This window comes from Ursus maritimus, unplaced genomic scaffold (assembly GCF_017311325.1).
Source record: "Ursus maritimus isolate PB19 unplaced genomic scaffold, ASM1731132v1 scaffold_15, whole genome shotgun sequence".
Taxonomy (NCBI): Eukaryota; Metazoa; Chordata; class Mammalia; order Carnivora; family Ursidae; genus Ursus; species Ursus maritimus.
In genome coordinates this window covers 50,082,929-50,105,960 of record NW_024423897.1, presented here as the reverse complement: position 1 = coordinate 50,105,960, position 23,032 = coordinate 50,082,929, and the positions used below count along the sequence as shown (strand labels likewise).

The 23,032-nt window shown below is 45.1% G+C and overlaps 1 protein-coding gene across 1 annotated transcript in view; it reads right to left on the bottom strand.

The window, feature by feature from the left end:
• Positions 1 to 23,032, bottom strand: part of MYO10 (myosin X) — a 206,438-nt gene that overhangs the window by 157,618 nt on the left and 25,788 nt on the right. Inside the window, exon 2 of the mRNA XM_040630534.1 lies at positions 5,471 to 5,569. Within this exon, the coding sequence (XP_040486468.1) occupies positions 5,471 to 5,569 (99 nt within the window). The remainder of the gene's footprint in view (positions 1 to 5,470; positions 5,570 to 23,032) is intronic.

Sequence of the window (23,032 nt, the reverse complement as noted above, 5' to 3'; positions counted from 1 at the left end):
GGCAGGACAGAGTGTGAGAAAATGACCAAGAAATGCAACAAGAAAAAAATCCCTACTAATCCGTTATCAAGTTTCCCCGAATTGGGCCCACACTATTAATTCCATCAAGTCCACACAAGAAGGTCAAGCCAAAAAGGTGAGGGACGGCTGTAAATGGGGGGTGTGATTGTCAGGAACTAGTGGTGTGTCTCCTGCCTGGCTGGAGGAAGTCTGACTTTCCCACAGGGTGGGGAGGACTTCAGAGTATCAGGCAATCTAATGGCCTTTTCGTGAATTAATCAAATGAGAACAATAACTTTTAAACCCAAATCTCATCATACTCGTTGCAAGCCAATAAAAAGAGGAGGGTGAGGAGGAGGGCATTTACTTGTAGACTTGGGTGATTAAATCCCCAGCCAGCAAAATATTTCTGAAGACCCCATAGAGAGACAATGCAAACAAAAAACCCCACAGAATCACTGCCTAGAGTAATTGCCTTGATTAAATTTACTGGGGTAAGTTGAATAACTACCCCTTAAAACACAATTAGGTAAATTGATATCACTGTGAGCTGTTTCACAGCAATCAAATTAGGCTCTTCTCAGAAAAGAGAATAGCTCACTCTCAAAGTGAAAAATCTAATTTAGAACTTATGACTCAATTTACAATGTTCCTAAAGGGTGCTATCGTGATGGCCCGTGCACCTCGTGAGTGTCCCAGAAATGACCAGTGTTCAAGGCTGTCTTCCATCTTACACTTCTGCAAGAGTTGATCTTCTAGCCACACCCACACCCTGCAAAGCCACGGTGCTCTTCTTCTTCTTCTTCTTTTTAAATATTTTATTTATTTGACACAGAGAGAGAGAGAGAGAACAAGCAGGGGGAGAAGCAGGCTCCCAGCTGAGCAGGAAGCCCAACATGGGGCTCGATCCCAGTATCATGACCCGAGCTGAAGGCAGACGCTTAACCATTAAGCCACCCAGGCACCCCGCCACCGTGCTCTTCTAAAACTCTGTCTGCAGCTTAACGTCCAAGACGACACGGACAGGCGTACCTCAGAAAAATCGCAGGTTCGGTTCCAGACCCTCACAATAAAGCGATTCGAACGGATTTTTTAGTTTCCCAGGGCATACGGAAGTTAGGTTTACACTATTCTGTCATCTACTAAGTGTACAATAATACCTAAAAAACAATGGACATACCTTAATTAAAAAACACTTTGTTGCTAAAAAAAAAAAAATGCTCGCCATCGGGGCAGCCATGGGTGGCTCAGATGGGTAAGCATCTGCCTTCGGCTCAGGTCATGATCTCTGGGTCCTAGGATTGAGCCCCATGTCAGGCTCCTGGCTCAGCGGGAAGTCTGCTTCTCCCTCTCCCTCTGCCTCTCACCCTGCTCGTGCTCTGTTTCGAATAAATAAAATCTTTAAAAAAGAATGCTAGCCATCATCTGAGCTTTCAATGAATCATAATTGCTGATCGCAGCTCACCATAACAAATACAATAATGAAAAAGTTTAAAATATTGCAACAATTACCAAAATGTGACACAGAGACATAAAGTGAGCAAAGGCTGGAAAAAATGTCGTCAACAGTCTTGCTCAAGTAGGACTGTCACAAACCTTCAATCTGTAAAAAAGCAAACAACAAACAAGCAAAGGCAGTATCTGCAAAGCTCCGAAAAGCAAAGCGCGATAAGACAGCGTCCGCCTAGAACGAACTTTCAGGGCAAGCGCTGACCGGCCCAGGCGCTGTCCTGCACAGGCCCCAACTATGCATAGTTTTCAGCAAAGTGTGCTAGCGTGTCTCTTGCACATTTCTTTTTCCATCTGCAAATACTTCACAGCGAGTAGAGCATGAGTTATAAATCAAATGGGAACATTTTGGTCCTCTCTATTCCCTGGGCCAACGTACAGTAGTTTAACTTTGAGTGTGGAATGGAATTTTAAGTTCACAGTGAAACTGTCTCCCTGGCCAAAAAAACAAAAACCAAAAACAGCTCAGTGCTTGTGCAAGAGTCTCAGAGACTGAATGAAATCAGAGAACCTGCCCTTCGGTGCTCTTACAAAAAAACACACTATTATCTCCTACCTACACAGAGTCCCCGAGGTCCCACTTTAGGATTTTAGAGACACTTGGCTCTGCGTGGCTTCTGACACTACACAGGACTTCAAAATGGTTTTCTGATCCACTTGAGAATCATTTTGCGGCCGTCAGCACCACCCCCGGCCACGCTCAAGGTGAAATGGTTGTAGGAAGGAAGGGCACAGAGCGAGGAGAACGGAAGAGCTTTGGAAGGCCAAAGAAAAGTGTTCCAGCTTCACCTAATAAAGGTCTCCTCCTTTTCTCTCTGCTCCCTCTACGACCCTGGGACCGGTGGTACAGAGAGGGTCTGAGAGTTTTCCAGCTCGCACTGTAGGCACCCACGATGCCAAGGCGGTTCTCAGGATGCCCGCTACTCCCTTGCTGCTCAAATGTGATTCATGAGCCAGCAACACCAACATCACCGGGAGCTTATGAGAAATGCAGACTCTCAGGCCCCAGCCCAGACCTGCCAATCAGAATCTGCACCTGAACAAGACCCCCAGGTGATTCACATAATGTTAGAGACGCACAGCTCTCAAACCAGGGCAGACTAATAGTTTCATAATAGTTTTGTTCCTCCAAGAGGTCACATTTTCCCAACAAAAATGTCACTGGAATTGTTTTTAAAAATGCAGAAAAATGGACAGCTTTTCTCAGTTATCATTTGACCTCAAACATGGTGTTTTTTTTTTTTATTGTGGTAAAATGTACAAAAGAACAAAAAATGTACCACCTCAACCATTTAAGTGTTCAATTCAGTGGCATTAAAGAACATGGACGTTGTCCTACTACCATCACCACCGTCCACTTTCAGAAATGTTCCAGAACTGAAACTCTGTACCCATTAAACAATAACTCTTCATTCTCCCTCCCCCTGCCCCTACCTCTGATTTCTTCACACCCGTTAATAAACTGAATTTAAAGCAGCCAATACCTTGAAAAGTTACCATAGACAGGCTTGACGAGGATAAGGCTGTGTTCTGTATCTTTGACCCTGATTCCTTCAAGAATCTGTCCCTGCCCAGTTAGAGTTGCCGTTCCTGTCCTGGGGACCAGAACCTGTTCATGAACTTCTCCTAATCCTTGGTGAATACACCTGCAGGTTCCACAGTGAACTTGTGATGTGAGGAGAGGAAGGTCAGGAAGGAAAGACACTGGAGTCCCCTGGCCATGGTCCGTTCTTGATCCAAGTCTGAATCCAGTTCTTCCCATCTTGTCTCACTCTTCTTGCTTAAACCCTGTAATTCCTACACACATCCCCAAGCTAACTATACTTGGGAATGACAGAGAGGACAACATAAGACCAAGTATTTGATGACCAACAGAAGACAAGAAATCAAAGTTGAGAGTTGCTTTCACGTTTAAGTGCATGTTATTCTGGTTTAGTTGTTTCAAAGCCCACAGTCCCTTAATACTGTCAGCAGTGAACACAAGTACTGGCCTGACCACCCCATGCCACCACCGCTCACTGAGCTCTTCATTAGCTGGCACTGAAAATGGCTTCACGTGGCCCAGAGTGAAGACCTTGTGTCATCAACAGCAGCACTAGAGGGCTGGAGTTGCCGTGTTAGCCTCTCCTGAGCACAGTGTGGTTAGATGGGAATAGAAAGCATCTTAGAACCTCAAGGGACACCACGTGAAGTGAAATAACCCAAACACACACACACACACACACACACACACACACACACACAGAAAAGACAAATACTGTGTATGCGTGATTTCTCCTCTCACACCAAGTATCTAAGGTAATCAAAATCACAGACAGAGGGTAGAAGGTGGTTACCAAGAACTGGGAGAGGAGAGATAGGGAATCGGTTGGTGGCCACGGAGTCTCAGTATTGTGAGATGAAAAAGTTCTAGAGCTCTCTTGCACAACAATATGAAGATACTTAACGCTACTTACGTATATACTTAAAAATGGTTACGTTTAACGTTATGTGTTTTTTACCACAATTTTTTTAAAAGAGGGGGAAGTTAAAAAGAAAAAAGAATTATCTTTGGAATTAAAACACAAGTCAATTAAAAAAAGAAAATTCCGCCCCCGATCTATTTTACAACACTTTCAGGAATAGAGTTACATCGAGTCAGATACACTGTTTAAATATGGTTTTCCTTTTCTGACATCATCGTGAAAAGTATGTACAGAGCCTAAAAGGACATGAATTCTCATCTGGGTCAAGTGGGAAGGGAGGACGGGCAGGATAAAGACAACAAAAATGCTGACAAACCTGCACGGGAACGTACACGCTTGAGCCTGACAAAAGTCACTTAGCCTGTCCTCAGTTTGCACACCATACCGCACAGCCCAAGAATCTGATGAGGAGGAAACCAGGCTGGGCAGTAGCGCCAGCATCCACGCCGGCAATGACCATCGGACTCGTGATCTAGGTGCCCCCCACCCCCGCAACCTCCGTCAACCAAACCCCCCAGACAAATGCTGATCAACTACTCCAGACCCTCAGGGGACAAACCGAGGAATTGCAAGACAGCCCGGCAACATCACTGTTTATTAAGCCACGAAACGAGACAGGTACCACCAAGGGGACTCTCCCTGCTAAGAGGTTTTGATAACCACTAGCCCATCTGCCTTAAACTACTGGACACTGACCCGGACGGTTTTGTTCTCAGCAAAACTTGCAAACCAGATTCAGAAACCGTGAGTTTTAAATACTGGCGAAGGACATCCTTCTCTCTTCAAGTCTTAAATTTTGCTATATGCCTCTGAAAAAGGGATCCATTCGTAACACTAAGATTAGTTTCCTTAATAAATGGAGACACCAGTCCTCTTTTACAATCGCGCAAAGATAAATAACCAGTGAGCTAGTTTCTGGATTCACCTGTTTTTCACTGATACAGCTTGTAGGTTACACTCATGAACAGGGGACCGGAAGCAGTGACGGACGCCCCCTCCTGAGGGAACCTCCTCATGTGATGAACAAGGCGGACAGGGAAGCTCAGGTGAGGCGGGGTAGACCACACTGTTCTTACGGGAACGCCACCGCCCACATTCCCACCGGCAGACCCGGATTTCCAACACTCTAGGAAATGCAAGAATTTTAAGGGAAAGTCGTAAGAAAGCCAATATGCAAATATCAGTAATTCTGAAGGTTTTCCTCGAATTGCTTGCACCCTATACGTCTGTTTCTTTGACGAGATTCCCAGGAACCAGCCAAGTGCAGCGTTCTTCTGTCCCGTCCCGGTTGGAACACTTCGTACGTTCCATTTGGAGAATTTTATTGCATCTCTCACACACTTGAGGTGTACGTTCTACATTCTTTTCTGGATTTGGTTTTCCTCACTTAGAAAACACATTTAGGGTACTGGGGGGGAGCGGGCACCCATGCGCTCCTGCAGGACAACCTCTGGAAGCAGAACATGGGTGTTGGGAAGCTGCAGACGTGCGCTCACCTGACCATAGTCTGTCCGGAAGACCACGACGCCCTCTGCACAGGAATTGACAGTACTTGGAAAATGCTGGCCATTTTCTCTCAGCCAGACCCGTGTCCCCTGTAAACAAAACAAAGAGGGTTTAACTAGGAGTTTGGGTTGCGTCTCGTAGCAAATCACCACTCTCAAAAATCACTGACTATTACATTCCTGTAAGAAAAAAAAACAACTTTTTAAAAACCAAATGTTTTTCTCAGACAAGAATGACTCTTCAGAAAGCGTCAGGCACAGCCTTCACTAGAGAGAAGCGTGACTGAGTGTGTCCCACCAGAGAACACGGAAAAGGGGGTGAGGAAATACCAGGCCCTGTGTTGCTGACATGCAAGTGCTTTACGCAGATGACCTCGTTTCACTCACAAAGGCCCTTGAGACAGGCACTGTTATTACCGGCTTTACAGAGGGAGACCTGAAGGCCTAGAGACAGAGTAACTCACCCAGCACCACGAGACAGACAGAACTTGACCCCAGGCAGTTGGGTTCCAGAAACAAGTTTAACCAGGTCCCTACATTGCTCCACTCTGCGTTGAAAACTCATTGGGATCTGCTGGCGCCCCTCTTCCCAGCTCCAAGCCCCACGCGCATGCCCGCCTGAATGGCATTCGAACAGTCTGACTTCCAAATCCATGTGTCAAATCAACTCCCAAAGAGAAGGATGGAAGTTTTAGAAAAGATCAGAACCCAACACACCGGTGTGAAGTTTGCTAGGATTCCGCCAAACTACCCAACACACGCCAGTGGTCTGTAGCCCGACACAGAAATGTCCAGATCCTATTGTTTTCACCTGGGGCCTATTTTTTGGCGTTCATTTTATTGCCATTTTTTATGTCCCCACTGGACAAATGAAACAAGCATACTATTTACCTTTCCAACGATGAACTTCCTCTTCCTTTAATTTCACAACATGAAAACCACTTGTTTCCAAGAACAAGTGATAAAAGTTTGAAGAAATCACTGGGTGTTCACTGGTCAAATTATAAAGAATTATCTGTGTGATGTATGCCCGCGTGATGGAATGTAACACTGAGCTTTAATTTCTCATCAAGTTATTTCTACTTTGCTCAATTTCATCAATCCCAACAAAAATGACACTCTTAACAAGCACATCCTTACGATGCCGTGTGTTCATGTGGAAATACGATACCTAAGTTATCACTTGAAGTGGCACTTACAAAGAACTTTTTCTAGAACTTTCAACCTCCTTTTTTTGGCCTAATTTGTGTTGATTTCAAATGTTCAGTGAAATATTTAAAATATATTGATTATAGTATATTCAACCTGCCGTTTAAGGGGCGACTACTAGTCTCTCAACACAGAGTTGGCAGGGGATAAAGAAGTAAACTCATCACTTTATGGTTTTGGGGTTTTTTGGGGGTTTTTTTTTGTACAGGATTTTATTTTATTTTTTTGAGAGAGAGCATTGGCAGGGGGAGGGGAAGAGGGAGAGAGAGAATCTTAAGCAGGCTCCGTGCCCACTGTGTAGCCCAATGCGGGACTCAATCTCACAACCCTGAGATCATGACCTGAGCCGAAATCAAGAGTCGGATGCTTAACTGACTGACACACGTGGGCACCCCCACTTTATGCTACTTTAAATTGTGTTTATCAATAGCAAAAATAGTAGCTAACTTCCAGTAATGGAGTGCCCATGATGTGTCATGGTCATGTGCTAAGAGACTCGAGGACACTGGATTTAATACTAACCCTCATAAGATAGGAATCTCGCCTCCAGGAGGAAACTGAAGCTCGGAGCCCAAGTCCTTGCTTGCCATCACACAGCTGGCGACGGAGCCATGTCTCACATCCCTCTGACTCCACGCTCGGTCTACATATCATACTATTTGTCTCCTTGAAGTAATTCATAAATGAATGAATCAATGAACAATTAGAATATAACACAACAGGTCATTTCAAGTGGCCAGTTATCACATACATAACCATCTGTCCTCTTACTCTGCCAGGAGGGAAAATTTAAGAAGATACAAAAATCTGACTTGGGGCCCCTGGCTGGCTCAGTCAGCAGAGCAGGCAGCCCTTGATGTCGGCGTTGTAAGTTCGAGTCCCACGTTGGGTGTAGAGATTACTTAAAAATTATTAAAAAAAAAAAAATCTTTAAAACAAAATCTGACTTAAAAATTACTCCTTTTTTGCCAATGATGACCTTGTTTACACCAGCCAGGAACTAGAACTTTTGCTGTCACCACCCTTAGTCGGGCTCCCAAGTCAACACTGAGTCTGGTCAAAGTGTTCGGGGCCAGCTCTCCTGTTCCCTGTGACTGGCTCTCCCAGCATGGCCTGTTATAACCCTACAGAAGCCCTCCCCATGGGCATTCCCTTTCTCCTTATTATGCAGGTTTTAAGGTATTAACTCCGTACTTCAACCTTCCCTCCAAAGAGGGGTTGAAATCCTCCACAATCATATGCAGCATCAAAAATGAACAGGAAGTATTTCTCTATAAATCCAGAAGCCTGCCTTATTTAAAGAACACACTGAACATCAAGAGGGGTGAGGCCCCCTCTGGAGTCAGTCCCGTGCCTCCGATGGGGAGTTCAGGCTGAGACACAGGTAACACCAAGAATTCCACTTCCAGCTGCCTGTCAGTCCTGATTTATTAGCAAACAGCTGCTTCCAAAAAGAACATTTACTTCTGCCATCCTCTAGGACTGTTCTCTCACATATCACTCCACACCAAAACTACATCATCTGTAATGATCTAGAAAAAGCCTTCCAAGTGCCTGAACTATTTTTATTTATTTAAGTGATCTCTACACCCAATGTGGGGCTTGAACTGATAACCCTGAGATCAAGCCAGGCTCCCCATTTCTTTTTTTTTTTAATGTTTTTTTATTATATTATGTTAGTCACCATACAGTACATCCCTGGTTTCCAATGTAAAGCTCGATGCTTCATTAGTTACGTATAACACCCAGTTCACCAGGCAATACGTGCCCTCCTTACTACCCATCACCAGTCTATCCCATTCCCCCACCCCCTCCCCTCTGAAGCCCTCAAGGTTCCCCATTTCTATCCTCTTTTTAATATACACATTAGAGACTGCAACATATTAAAGCTCTGAAAAATACCTACACACACACACACACACACACACACACACACACACACTCACTCAAATGGAAACTTTCAAAGATCTAGAAGGTGAGAACTTTTACTCGTCAGGTAAAATCATGAAATAATCATTCACCGTGGTCCTGTCTTCCAAATCCTAAGTCCAAAGCCTTGTTTGCTAGGACCATCACCTGCACTATTTTTATCAAAATTTCATGTTTCCCATTTATTAAAATTATCTATTTAGTAAGAATCAAATATTTTATTACAAGACGCTGATGAATTAATGTACATCGTCACGAGGACTAACATAAGCCTCCTGACTTCCAGAATCTACACAGCATGCAGTTTCTTTCCCTTGAGTTCTGTTGTGCTGTTTTCTACCTTCTGCTAAGGTACCATGAAGCCTTTGTTGACCCAGTCCGACACGATCAAACACACGGTTCAACTTCCTCAGTCCAAAGGTCTTTTTCAATAGGTGTGAACCGCTGCTGATAAGCGAGTTCTAGGAAATCCGCCCGACTGCAAATCTCAAGCCTGTTGGCCAGCTCCACCAGGCCTACAGCCGCGTCTTCCACCGGTAGGAAGGGAAATGCATTCGAAACACTCCCTTTGGGTGCCTGGGTGGCTCAGGTCATGATCCTGGAGTCCTGGGATGGAGTCCCCATATTGGGCTCTCTGCTCGGCGGGGAGTCTGCTTCTCCCTCTAACCCTCTCCCCCTAACCCTCTCCCCTCCCATGTTCTCTCTCTCTCATTCTCTCTCAAATAAAAATCTTTTAAAAAACCCAACACTCCCTTTGTTCCTCAAAAAAGCTGAAACAGGAAATTTTCATGAAATCAGAACTACAGAGTAAAACTGAAGTGGATATTTTTACGTAGATTGTTCTTGGTGGGTTTTCTGAGCCCCCAAACGTTCTACCTCCATTCTATTCGGTTAGAACACATATGCCCAGGTCCAGAAAAGAGGCCACCCACAGGCCCTTGGAAATGAAGTCACAAGCAGACATTTACCAGACCATCCAAGTTTGCATGGGGAAGAAAAATTTGCCCACCATATGCAAGACATTATATTCTGTCATTGTTAAATAAGGCTGATAATTCAACGCACAATACAGGCAACCTAGCATATGGAGAAAGCTCACAACTTGAGTTTAAAAACGTCTTTGTAAGTTTGATCATAACATACACATGTTATTAAAACTTGGACAAGTTTTCATCCTAATCTCTGAGATGGATATGTGTGAAATTTAACAGCTAAGAACTTTCCTGCACATAATCACCAGTAACAGTCTTACGATACAAAGCCCTCACACAAAAGCTCCCATCCCCTTTGATCTGGAGCAGTCCTGTAAGATGGGATAGTATGACTTGCCTCCCCATCTCTAAAAGTGAGGTTCACAGGGGTTCCACTTTCCATACCAACAAATGACTTCCTGGATATAATAAAAAAAATACAGACTGTACTAAGTGTTAGTGAGGATGTAAAATGGTACACCCGCTTTAGAACACAGTTTGGCAGTTTCTTAAACAGCTCAACACAATCTTACCATGGGTTCCCACAATTCAACTCTTAGAGATCCTACCTCCGCAAAAGAAATGTTTCAAGAAGTCCTGCATGCGAGGGCGCTGGGTGGTTCAGTTGGTTAAGCACCGGCCTTCGGTTCAGGTCATGATCTCAGGGTCCTGGGATCACTTCCTGTTCAGTGGGGAGTCTGCTTCTCCCTTTGGCCGCCACGCCCCCCCCCCCGTCATGTTGTCTCTCTCTAATAAATAAATAAAATCTTTAAAAAAAAAAAAAAAAGTCTTGCCTGCAAATATTTGGAGCTGCACCATTAACAGCAAAATACTAAAAATTATTCAAATGACCATTAATGGTATAGAGACACATAAAATGTAATAAATCCATACAATGGAACTCTTCCAAATCATTAAAAAAAAAAAGTTGATTTCCAAACCTACATACTTCTCGATTGTACACACACATTCTTAACCATTCTGTGTTGGGAAAAACCCAATCATGTCTCTATAACTGGGCAACGAGAGATCAAGAAACATACACAGACACACGCACGCATAAACAATCAGGGTATGGGCCGAGCGGAAACTGAAGATCTGTGTTGAATTCCAGTCCCTGCTCTCCACTAATGTCAACGAGGGGCTGAGAGACCACACGGGAGACTTGCCCAAACTAATCCAAAGATGAGACTGTGGCAGATTGTATCATTGTCTCACGGTGCTTAATTATTAGCCCCTCACCCTGGAAGATACTCATAAATCCCAGCCAACTGCTGACCTCCTCCCTGGGCAAGGAATTTTATCTGGCTCTTTCTCACCACCATGGCAACATGAAGCAGCCTGAAATTTTTACCTCCTGGCCCTTTCCACACAATGTTTGCTGATCCCTCCTTGAAGGTAAAGAAGATAAAATCACCAGCATAGATTTCAATCTACTTTTAAAAAGTGCTGTGTTTCCCTTCTGATTTTAAAAATGATTTTCTCTTTTGAACTTTGAAAAAAAAAAATTTAAGTTTAAAAATAAGGTAGGGAAACAACCCTAAAAAGAGATAATGATGATGGGCTTTAAATACCATGCTGTGTGGCATGTTCTAATTACAGATTCACAGAAAAGAGAACATTCTTTACCCAAACACACAACCCAGCCTCAGACCCAGAACAGAGCACCAGACCTACTTTTCCTACTTGGCCTGTGTTAATAAGTACCGCGGTTTAGGATTCTCTAACCACCTACATGATAAAGTCACAATTTGTTTGGAAATGTGATTTTTTTTTTTTTCTTAAAGACAAAAGGATCAAATAAGTCTGTAATGGCTACATTAACAGGGCTCTTTAAATCTGTAGTAGGGGTGCCTGGCTAGCTCAACTGGTAAAGCATGCAACGCTTGATCTCAGGGTCGTGAGTTCAAGCCTCACGATGGATACAAAGCTCAGTTAAAAAAAAAAAAAAGCATTAAAATTAATTAAATCCGTAATAAATTCAGCAACCAAAGGAAAGTTCTCCTCTTCTACACGGAATGACTTCTAACCTGGCATCGTCTAAGACATCTAATACAGAAGGCTGTGGCAGGGTCTGGCGGACCCTGTTCCTGATCATATTGAATTCTAGAAACTGGATGCAGATAGTACAGTATGAAGGATTTAAATAGCACCTTTTCTCCATTTTTTTAAATCGAGATATAATTGACAGGTAACATTATAATAGTGTCAGGTGTACATGACTCAACACTCACACGTATTGTGAAACGATCACCACAATAAGTCTAGCTAATATCCGTCAGCACCCACAGTTACGATGTTTTTTCTTGGGATGAGAACTTTTAAGATCTCTCTTAGCAGCTTTCAAATATACAATACGGTATTAATAACTATGGTCACCATGTGTACACTACATTCCCAGGACTTATTTATAACTGGAAGTTGGTACCTTTTGACCCCCTTTACCTACTTCTCCCATCTCCCCCCCCCCCACCCCGTGCAACTACTGATCCGTTCTCTGTACAGGTTCTTTTTTGGGGGTGGGGGTGCGGGGGTAGGGAGGTTAGCTTGCACGTATAAATGAGATCTCTCCTGTTTTATAGTCCTTTTTTTTTTTCTGTTGGAAGTAGAATCACCTTTTCAACATATTTTTTTAAGTTCTGATTATTCAAATCCACCTTAAAAGGCACCTGACTTTTACAACACACAAAACCCTAAAGCTGGTTTCTCAACCTGGTATTAGTGACATTTTGGTCGAGGAAATTATTTATTGGGGGGGGGGGACAGTCTTAGTTGAGAACCACAAAGCTAGAGTGATACAAAGTCCTACAGCCGTAGCCAAATTAGAGTTTTCAAAACCACTCATTGTCAGCGACCTCGTTAATAGAAAGCAGACTCCATTGTTTACGTTCTAGGAATTTCCACAACTTCCCAGAGTAGGATCGGCCCAGGTACAGCATACCTGGGGCAGATCTAATTTCTGGGGACATTAAACCAGGTGCATGGAGAAGGAAGGGGGTGGCTATAGGATTCAAAGTGTTTGACAAACAAGGAGAAAGGTCAAGGAGGCAGACAGTTTGATGGTGGTGCGAGAGGGACTCTCTCCTTTTTCTCCCTCTGTCCAGTCTGTTTTGTTTTTAATATGAATCAAAACAGAAATTTCTTGTTTTTACACAGATGACTGAACAGTACAGACAAAACCTGTCCAGTGCTCTTAGCCCTCAGAAGCTATTTCAACCCCCCGCTGCTCGCAAACCCCAACACGAAACTTGTCAGAAGTTTGGAAACGGTGCACACGAGAATGGAGAGAGGGGCAGAAGCCTTTGCACAAAGTGAGTGTGAAAGCTGCGGCAGGACCACAGGCAGTGGGGACAAACGACTTCTGGCTGCGGACAGACCCAGCAGCCTTTTTCCCCAGAAATGAACAGGGAAGGTGAAACCCAAGACTTCTCCCCTCCAGGGATGGCCACCCCTCAGGAGGGGCTGTGGAAACACAGGGAAGGGTCAGGGGACCACTGGCTCTCAGCAACCCCACACCAGTGGGTGGTCTTTCCATCCCCTGGCCACACAGCATGCAGAGTGTGGGGCCCACAAGACTGAGTGATCTCAGACTCATTTCCTCACCTCGTGACGGCAGGGCATTAGACCTGAGGCTGGCAATGATTTCTCAAGAATTGTATCAGATTCCAAAGAGGAACACTTCAACCAGGCCCGGGGCTCCTTAGACTCTCAAGGGACCTGGGTGGTTTTAGGCTCAGGTCTCAAAGGATGCAGAATTCAACTAGGTGCTGAGGCCAGAGTTCCATGCTGCACCAGCCGCAGAGGAGGGAAAGATTTAAAAAAAGGGAAGTTCAAGAGAGAAACTGCAAGCCTACAGCCCGTGATGATGGAAATGTGTGGCTCAAGGACCCCCAGTTTGTACCATCTTACTGTTGGCTGTGAAACAGCGATGCCTTTCATTTTCTGTATAGGCAACCCCAGCAACTGTCCTAGGCCCATCAGGGCTGATGCCACCATTAGATTCCAGAGGAAAACGTGTTACAGACATTCTGCTCCAGACTCACACACATTATCGCCCCCACCCTAAGACGATGCCAGAAGTGTTAGATAACTCCCCAGACAGGCCTCTAGAATCCTTGATGGTATTGAAATACTATACACTTTTATTAAGAGTGCATTCCAGCTATTTGTAGCTACAAGTGATTTTGGCTTTCAGCTAGGTCATCCTCATCCTCGCTAACATCAGTTCCTGGCCTCGCCTATGGGCCTAAGGACGATTTACAATTCTATTTCCAGAGGTAGACGTGTAGCGTCCCCAGCAACTCAAACACACCTAAAAAACAGTATGGCTGCAAACGGAGGCCTGTCTGCATTCATTATATAAAGTTCACAGACTATTCGTCCCATGTCTTTGGATAACTCCTTAGGACGTCATCCTCCCCTCCCCCACCGCTGCCACCAAGAAGGATCGTGAGGCACTCACATTGTTCCTGTTGTCCTGCCCAGAGGGCCAAACTCTATTACCACTCTCAGCTACTTCGCACGGCAGCTTCCATGCAGAGGAGGACATGAAAAGTGTATGAATGGTAGGAGGTAGAAAGGGAGAAGAAGAAGAAAGAAAACGAGAAAAAGCATTACCAACCAGAAACTAATCTTTGCTCACTGTTCCCCAGGTAAAGATACAAAGACTCATTGGCATCTCCCCCTCCTGATCCAAAAATCAAAACCAAACAAACTACGCTAGGTGGCGAGATGCCTAAATTATGACCACGTGATGCTGGAAAGGGTTTATTTCATGGCTATGGGGTCCAAATTGCCAAATGATTCAGTCCTGGTTTTAAATTCTAATTTTTTTCTACCTTCTTCACAATTCCTTAAAACAGCTTTTTAGTTACTCTTGTAAACTACAGTGTCTAGAAATAATTCCGGAAAGAATTTAATATTGAAAGAAATGACACATCCCCAAGCTGCTGAGATCATCTCATACACTGAGAATCCAAGGAACGAAAATGAAACTAGCCCATCTATCAACCAATCATCACATAGCCAACACAGACAAGAGAACAAACCAGGGCTAAAGAATCAGTCAACACACCTAAAATTCATCCATCCATCCTAAGTCACTTCACCCATAAGGTTATCCATCCACCCACCAGCCCATTCCTCCTACAAATATCTTTTGCACCCCCTATTTTGTACCAGGCACTATGAAAGATTCAACAGAATACAGAATTGTTGCTGCTCTGAAGAGCTTACAGTATATCCCAGATAAAGTACCCCTTTTCTAACATCTTCCCCATCCACTCTCTTCCGAAGGCAATAAGTATGTAACATAAGGAGACCAAGGCAAGAAAGACAAATGGGGAAATGGAAGAAAGGACACACAGATTTTATAAAACGAATAAAACTGTTCTGATGCTAAGAACTCTCAAAAACCAGTGAGAAATCCTCCCTTAAGGACCTTAAACCTGCAGTCCTTTCTTCTTTTTAGTGAGAACAGTAGGAATTAGAACAGAAGGGGCAATAAAAGACCATCACAAGATGTTTGCACTCTTCAGGGAATATAATACCAGATGCCCTTCACCTCTTATTTCCTGGAGTTCATTGTTCTTTCCTATTCTTAACCAGAATAATTAAAAACAAAACAACAAACAAACCTACAAATAAAAACTGATTGTAGCCAGAACAGGACTTCATTAAGATTATCTTATCTGTTTTTAGGGGAAAACAAAACACAAATTTACTTGGAATGGAAGTTTGCCATTACTTCCTAAAAATGAATGAACCAAGAACATAATAGGAAGTAAATAAACTTAAAACAGCTATTTCTCACTTCTGTGGCATACACACTAATTCCTTTGCAGAACTTTATTAAATTTCAAAAGCAGTGGGTGTTTTTCATAATATCATACTTCCTGGATTAAAAGGTGCTTAAAAATAATCTAATCAAAAAGACAGATTGCATGTTGGCAAGAATGTGGAGAAACTGGGACCCGCATACACTGCTGGTCAGAAGGTACGAGGGCACAGCTGCTCTGGAACGTGGTCCAGCGGTTCCTCAAAAGGGTAAACGTAACATCACCGTACGGCCCAGGAATTCCGTTCTTGGGTATCTACCCAAGAGAAATGAAAATATACGTCCACACGTCGAAACTTGTATATGAATGTTCATAGCAGCATCACTCACAGTAGCCCCAAAAGTGGAAATAACCCTCATAGTCCATGAACTGATGAACAGATTTTCCTAAAATGCGGTACGTTCATATGATGGAATATTACTCAGTGATAAAAACGATGAAGACCTGATACACATTACAGCATGGGTGAGATGTGAAAATGTTACGCTAAGTGGAAGAAGCCACAAAGGACCACGTATGGTTGGATTCCATTTCTATGAACCTTCCCAAAGGTAAATCCATGGAGACAGAAAGCAGACTGATTGTTGCCTGAGGCTGGGTGTAGGCAGTGAGGGCTGACAGGTGTAGGGCTCTTGTTTTTCTTTTTGTTTTTGTGTTTTTGGAGCGATGAAAATCTTCTAGAATCAGATAGTGATGGTTGTGCAACCATTAGTCTAGACTAGTATTAATATGTACTAATATACTAGTACTAGTAATTAGTGAATATACAAAAAACCACTGACTTGCATACTTCAAAAGGGTGGATTTTAGGATATTTGAATTACATCGCAAATAACAAAAGACGCGAGGAAGAGAGACCAAGAAAGAGACCGACTCACCTCTGACTTCATTCCCTCCCTGGATCCTCTATTGCATAGGCCATCGTCATCCCTGACCTCCCTTATTCCATACATCAAGAAAGTCCTCTTTTCCGTTTACACTGCTTTTCATGGAGTCTCCATGGTTCACAAACAAAGATGTATCAGTTATTATTTTTGTAACACACAAATGTCATGACTTTCAGAAGACATCCAGAAAGCAATTCACTCATCAAGAAACTTATAAGTGACCACAGCTGGTTTTTCTAGGCTTTCCCTAGAACCCCGAAACCATAGTTATTTCAGTGCTTTGACTATTTGATGCAGGATAGGATTTACGTCCTTTGTATTACAGAAGGCAGGAATGGGTTAGTTTTAGACCGTTGAATCTCCAGCACCTAGAACAGGGCCGGACACCCTAGATGAGGGCTGAGAATTCATTCATTCATTCCCATCCCCAAATCCCGCCCCAGGGCTCTGCTCCACGCTCAGTAAATGCACAGTGGAATCTGCAAGAACTGTGCTGCTCACAGAGAGAGGAGGGGCGGCCAGGGTTTCGGCAGGAGGTCTTAGAGACCACCCTGGACACTCCCCTCAAAGGTGTGGACTCCTGCGTCAGTGACGTGAGGGCTCTCTGCACAAAACGACGGTCCACATGGCTTGCCTGTTGTACCAGCACAAAGAGATCACATGGGATGGCCTGAGCTGGCTCAGCCGAGCGCTCCAAAGCCGCAGGGCTCTCCAGCACAACGTGGCCTTGCCGCTACCCCTACACCCGGGGTCTTGCTACAGGCACCTTCGGTCACGTCCAGATCGGCCGTCAGTCACCCACTGCTTTGACAGCTCTCCTCTGAATGCCTTGCTGGAGAACCTAAGAACGTACAGGCCCAGTTTCACCACCTGAACAAACCATTTCTCCAAAACTGTGACTTTGGATGCTTTTCCCTTGGGAGGGATTTAAAAATAACTTCTAAATACAAGCTACACCCACCAGGAACGTGGTGGGGGGTGGGAGGGGGCTGAAGAGGATGGAAACATTTCTTAATCCCATAAATGCCTGTATTTGTTCTACCGAGATTTTATCTAAATAAAAGGCATGAGGACGTGAGAGCCCCCTGAGTGTGACACACCAGACAGGCTGTGCAACGTAGTGGGGCTTGTGGTTTCTGCTGTTTTAAATACACTTTTAATTTCAGGCTACTTTCAGATTTTTCAGAGAAGCTGCAAAGATAATAGGAGTCCCCATACATCCCTCACCCAAGGTCCCCCCGTTGCTGACCTCTCACACGGCGAGGGCACGTCTGTCACAGCTAAGGAACTTCAAAGCAAGCTCCATACTTCACAATCCCACCAGTTTTCCCCTCATGTCCTTTTTCTGTCCCAGAATACCATCCAGAACATTCTAACTAGTTGTCATGCCGCCTTAGGTTTTTCCCTGGTGTGTCACAGTCTCTCAGACATTCCTTGTTTAACGGCCTTAACAGTTTGGAGGCACACAAGTCAGGTATTTTGTAGAATCCTCCTTGGCTGGGGGGTTTTCTCGTCGTTGGACTGGAGTGTAGTGGTTTCAAGTGATGACTCAGTCCAGGGGGTCAAACCGCTTGAATGGGAATCCTGGCTTCACTACAGCTTTGCCATGTGGCTTGGGACACATTAAACACCATGAGTCTGCGTTTCCCCATCTACAGAAGAGACAGAAATACTACCTACCCCCAGGTATCTGTGAGGACTAAACTGGCTGATAACGACGGTGAATGTATCATCAGGAATCCCTCACGTGGAGAAGTGGCCTCTGACTGAGCGAGCAACAGAGATGCTGTGCCAGAGACACAGTCCAAAGATTAGCAACACACAAACCTTGCTTCCAGAGGCTTGCAGTCCAGGGGAGGACAAAGTTGAAATAGATGATTGAAGCTTGATGCCACAAGGACCCATCTGGGCATACACATGCAGGGCCTGCACCTGGGGTGTTGACAAAGGAAGCAGGCCTCACACAAGGGATGAACTGGCAGGTGGAAACCAAGCCGAAAGGTCAATTTTCTGCAAATCAGCCAAGTGCCAGTGTAGGCTAAGCTACGATGTAAAGTGGCTTACCCGCTCTCCTTAATCACCGTCCATAAACTCTTAACAGCTCTGCACAACTGAACAAAGAAAGCATTCACCTTTGTCCGGTTCAAGAAGAAGAAAAAAAAAAAGTCCTCAGACTCTCTCGACAGAGCTCTAGAAACCACGAAGGACTAAAACTGCCTTCCCACTTAGCAATAAAACCTAGGCCGAATTATATTGTTTTACAATGCAACAGACTCTTTTCCAACTATGTTCTTATAAAAACAAGAAAACAAAACAGTACAGCGGCCAAGTCATTTTAAGGTATCAACTTCTAATCCCCTCTCCGTTCAAAAGACTCGGCCACTCAAAACTTGGATATTCTCAGGATCTCCTGGAGCAGAATCAACAGGCAGGCAGAAACAGGGGCCGGGGGTTGCGGATAAGACCCCACTGGGGTGGATGAGGAGACTAAGCTGGGCCCGGGTGGGCTAAAGTCTGGGGCCTGCGAAACAAATCTGTCCGGGTTCCCTCGGGGAAGGTAACACAGAGCTCTCAGTCCTGAAGCTAAAGGAAAGTTGCTCTCGGTTCCTCCTGGCTCCTTGTCAGCTTCTCTCCCACTCCTGGATGCCAGGTCGTGTCTAGACCAAAGTGGCCCTGGTCCAAAATGAAGGCCCTCTACTCCCCTTTCCATTCCCGGGCAGCCTCCACCGACCAGCGCTAAGAACAGGCCCACCCCAGCAAAGGGGCTCCTTCCCAGCGGGAGACCAGAGGACATCTCCCAGGAATGGAGTCCAGCCCCCTCGGTGTTTCCCTCCATCCTTCCCAAACCTCCGCAGCCACCATTTAAGCCCCTCTCCCCCAATTACCTCGCTCAGTAAAAAGCCTGACTCGGGCTGGAAGCAAGGGCATACATGCAATTAAACCCCTCAATGGTGAACCCCCAGCAGAGCGGCTCCTCTTATAAAACAGAGCAGGACGGGAAGGAGGGTTAAGCAGGGTCGCCAAGCCTCCCAGGCCGGCTCCCAGCCTCCCCCCTCCTGCAGTCCTCCTGGCTTGGCTGCTCTGCTCTGCAGAACGGAGCCCATTCTCCACTCCACAGGCTCATGAAGAAAGGCAGCGACAGGCAGGAGAGCAGCTCATGAGTGAGATGCCACAAACACCAGTGGCCAAGCAAACTTCCAATAGACTCTCACGAGACAGAAACCAGTGTAGAGGGGAGGTTCTCATCCCTGACTCTGCAGCAGAATCAAACACCGGGGAGCTTGTAAGCCTGGACAGCGCCCAGGGACCGGCTCCAGATGTGCACCACTGGAATTTCTGGAAGGCCCCACCAGGATTCCAGGCCCAGTGGGGGTGGGGAAGCACTCCTTCGCTGTGCTAGTCCTCGCCGGGATGAGGCCTTCCAGGTGCTTACCCAAACAAAAGAGGGCTCGCTCCCAAATTCACCAATTCCATGATTCTCAAATCTGGTCTGAACTCCTTTGGTGCTTTCTTTGGAACCCCATGCAAAGTAAAACATCAGCTTAGAAGAGCACTGGGTTTCAAACTACTAATCCAAAGAGCTGCCCCTAGAGGGGAAGCATTAGGTCCAAGCAAAGCCAGGCAGGAGAAGGAAGGAAAGAAGAAGGAAGTTAGGGAACATAAGTATCCTGTCCACAAATTGAACACATTGCCCCTGAATAACTTACTACACAGGGCCGACCTACACCCCTGCAGGAATTACTTACTCAATCATTAACGCTCACTGCAACCCAAGTGTTTGTTTTCAAATTAGCTGAAAGTCATTTTTGTTTAAACCCGCTCACTTAGAAGTTCTTTTAGAAATCACCACAAAACCATACCTAGAACAGAGCTGGCTTGCTGAACACCCCCTACAAAAAAGTCCTTTATTAGCATTATTTAGGGAGGCCACGATACCACCACAAATGCTCCTGTATCATCATACCCAAGACATATGCAAAGTGCCCCATGGTGCATGAAACCAGCTTCCCTCAATAAATCCTGCAAATCTGTATTTAAGGCCACAATTCAGCTTTTCACATGGCAATAGATCTTCCTTACAGGCTTCTACAGAACGCCCATGTGCTGCTCTCTCTTGCGAACACCAGGCGAACTGGAAGGCATCCTAGGTGGTACAATCCAAACTTTTTTGTTCTCCAGAAAAATGTCACAGACGTGGGTCAACAAACCCTGGAAATCTAGAGAAACAACCACTCATCTCCAATGCCCCAATTTCCAGATGAGACAGTGCCAGCTGTCCCTGAGGACATCCTGGCATTAGCTATAAGATCTAGCAACATTTAGAGGGGCAGACACAAACGGGTTCAAACCCCCTCACTCGACAGAAAAAGCTCCCAAGAGAGGTTTAGTTTAAAAATCCCAGTGGAGGGCACCTGGGTGACTCAGTCGGTGAAGCATCTGCCTTCGACTCAGGTCATGATCCTGGGGTCCTGAGATCGAGCCCCACATCGGGCTCTCTGCTCAGTGGGGAGGCTGCTTCTCCATCTCCCTCTGCCTGCTGCTCCTTCTGCTTGTGCCCTCCCACATGCACGTGCTCTCTAATAAATAAAATCTTAAAAAAATAAATAACAAAAATAAGAATTCCGGTGGATTACAGAAAACCAGCAAGGACAAAACGGCCAAAGCAGGTGACACAGTAGTCAGAACAATCATGGGCAAGCCACCCAATGCTATCAGGCATTTGCAGAGTGTCACTAAAACTCTGTAGACCCCACTTGTCTTGAGAAGTCCTTGAGCTTTTGGTTCTAAGAAAGAGCTGAGCCACAAGTATGTGTGTCCTCTTGCTGTCATCAGTCACAGGCTGGGAGATAAGCAGACTCTTCGAAGCAGCACCTGCCCGCAGCCAGCGGAGGCCGGGAGCCGACGGAGCAAAGGCACGAAAGAGGCTGCACGTCTCTCCTCGGGGTCAGAGCAGCAGGAGTTAGCACAGGCAGCTCCAAGCGCTCCCGAGATAAAACTTTCAGGAGCTGCGGGCTGGCTGGTAAGCAGTTCTCTCTGAGCCTGTCTTGCCTCCTGTCTTGCTCGTGCTCTCTCTCCCTCTAATAAATAAAACCTTTAAAAAAAATTTTAAAAATAAAGTACCAGACAACACAGATTTAGAATCTAGAGACGTCATTTTGTGAGCTCAGATGGTGGTGGGTTTGCAAAGACATGAAAGCAAAGTCTTCTTTTCTTCTGCTTTTTCTCATTTTAGGGAGCGTACTTACAGATGTTCCCCAGTGATGGCCAGCAAAGGCACCTAGGAATCACTGTCACGTTACTGGTCCCAACGGAACCCTCCTTAGCATAACAATACCCGGAGAGAGAGGCTGAGCGGGTCTTTTTCCTTCTGAATAAGAGTGTAATAAATTAAAGTTGCTCTAAGAATGGTAAGTGTATACACCCAGTGTATGATTAAAATAGTTCCGGAGAACTTGGTACATTAAAAAACAAAAAAAAAAAGTCACAGGGCAATTTAACCAAAGGGAAGAAAAACGTATCTGTTTACTGTAACACAGAACTCTACGGCAATTTCAACAGCAATGTTTTCTAAATTCTTGAACTCTTAATTGCACACGTCGACTCATTATCTGAGTTATTGGGGGTTTGGAGTTAAAACAAATAAAGCTAGACAATTAATTCTACATCAAGCAGTAGAAAGTATGTGCTTTCACCCAAAACTGCCCTCTCCTCCTTCCAGGATCAGAGATTTTTAATATGATAACAAAAGACGAGAGAGTCTTGCAGACATAATGAGCACTGTATAGGGCAAACGCAGTTACCTGGGTTCCCGTGAGCTACAGGTTAGAAGTGTGATGAACTTGAGCAATAGCAAAAGTCACCCTGGAGACTGGAGACTGGCGTGTGGGGGTCTGAAGACAGACTGCAGAAAATCTTCTAAACTCGCCCCAATACTCAGCAGGGAGGTGAGCAGCTCTGAGAGGCAAACTGGCTTTTCAACACATGGGGACAAAAGCCCACCTAGGCCATCTGTTCTTACCACCTTCCCATGCCCAGTCCCTACCCTAGTCTCCACGGGCAGCCCTGTCCCTATTTAATCTATGTGCCACCAAGAAGCCAGAGTGATCCTTACAAACCTTCCCTGCTTAAAGCCTTTTTCATTTGGACAAAATCCCTCCCAAGGCCTAAGGACCGTGCGCATCCTGGCCCCCACCTCCCCTCCAAACTCCCCAGGACTTTTCTCAGATCTCAGCCAGTCTGAGCTCATTCGCACCCAGCCTGTCCCGAGTCTTTCCCAGCGGCTCTGCCAATAATACCAATACACAGTTTTAGCCTAGGCATTGACATTGCCCACTCCGGAAGGGCCCGGCCCACCACCCTGACTCAGCCACCTCTGTTCACTGATGGAGAAATCAGCACAGGCATAGCTCAGAAGCAGATACTGTGGGTTCGGTTCCAGACCACTGGAAGAAAGCGAGTATCGTAGTAAAGCAAGCCAAATGAATTTTCTGGTTTCCCAGTGCATATAAAAGTTGCTTATACTATACTCCAGTCTGTTAAGTGTGCAATACCATTATGTCTTAAAAAAGCAATGTATATAACTGAATTTAAAGATATTTTATTGCTGGGCTGCCTGGCTGGCTCAGTCCATGGAGCTTGTGACTCTTGATCTCCGGGTTATAACAAGCCCCACATTGGACATGGAGCCTACTTACAGATAAAATAAAAATACTTTATTGC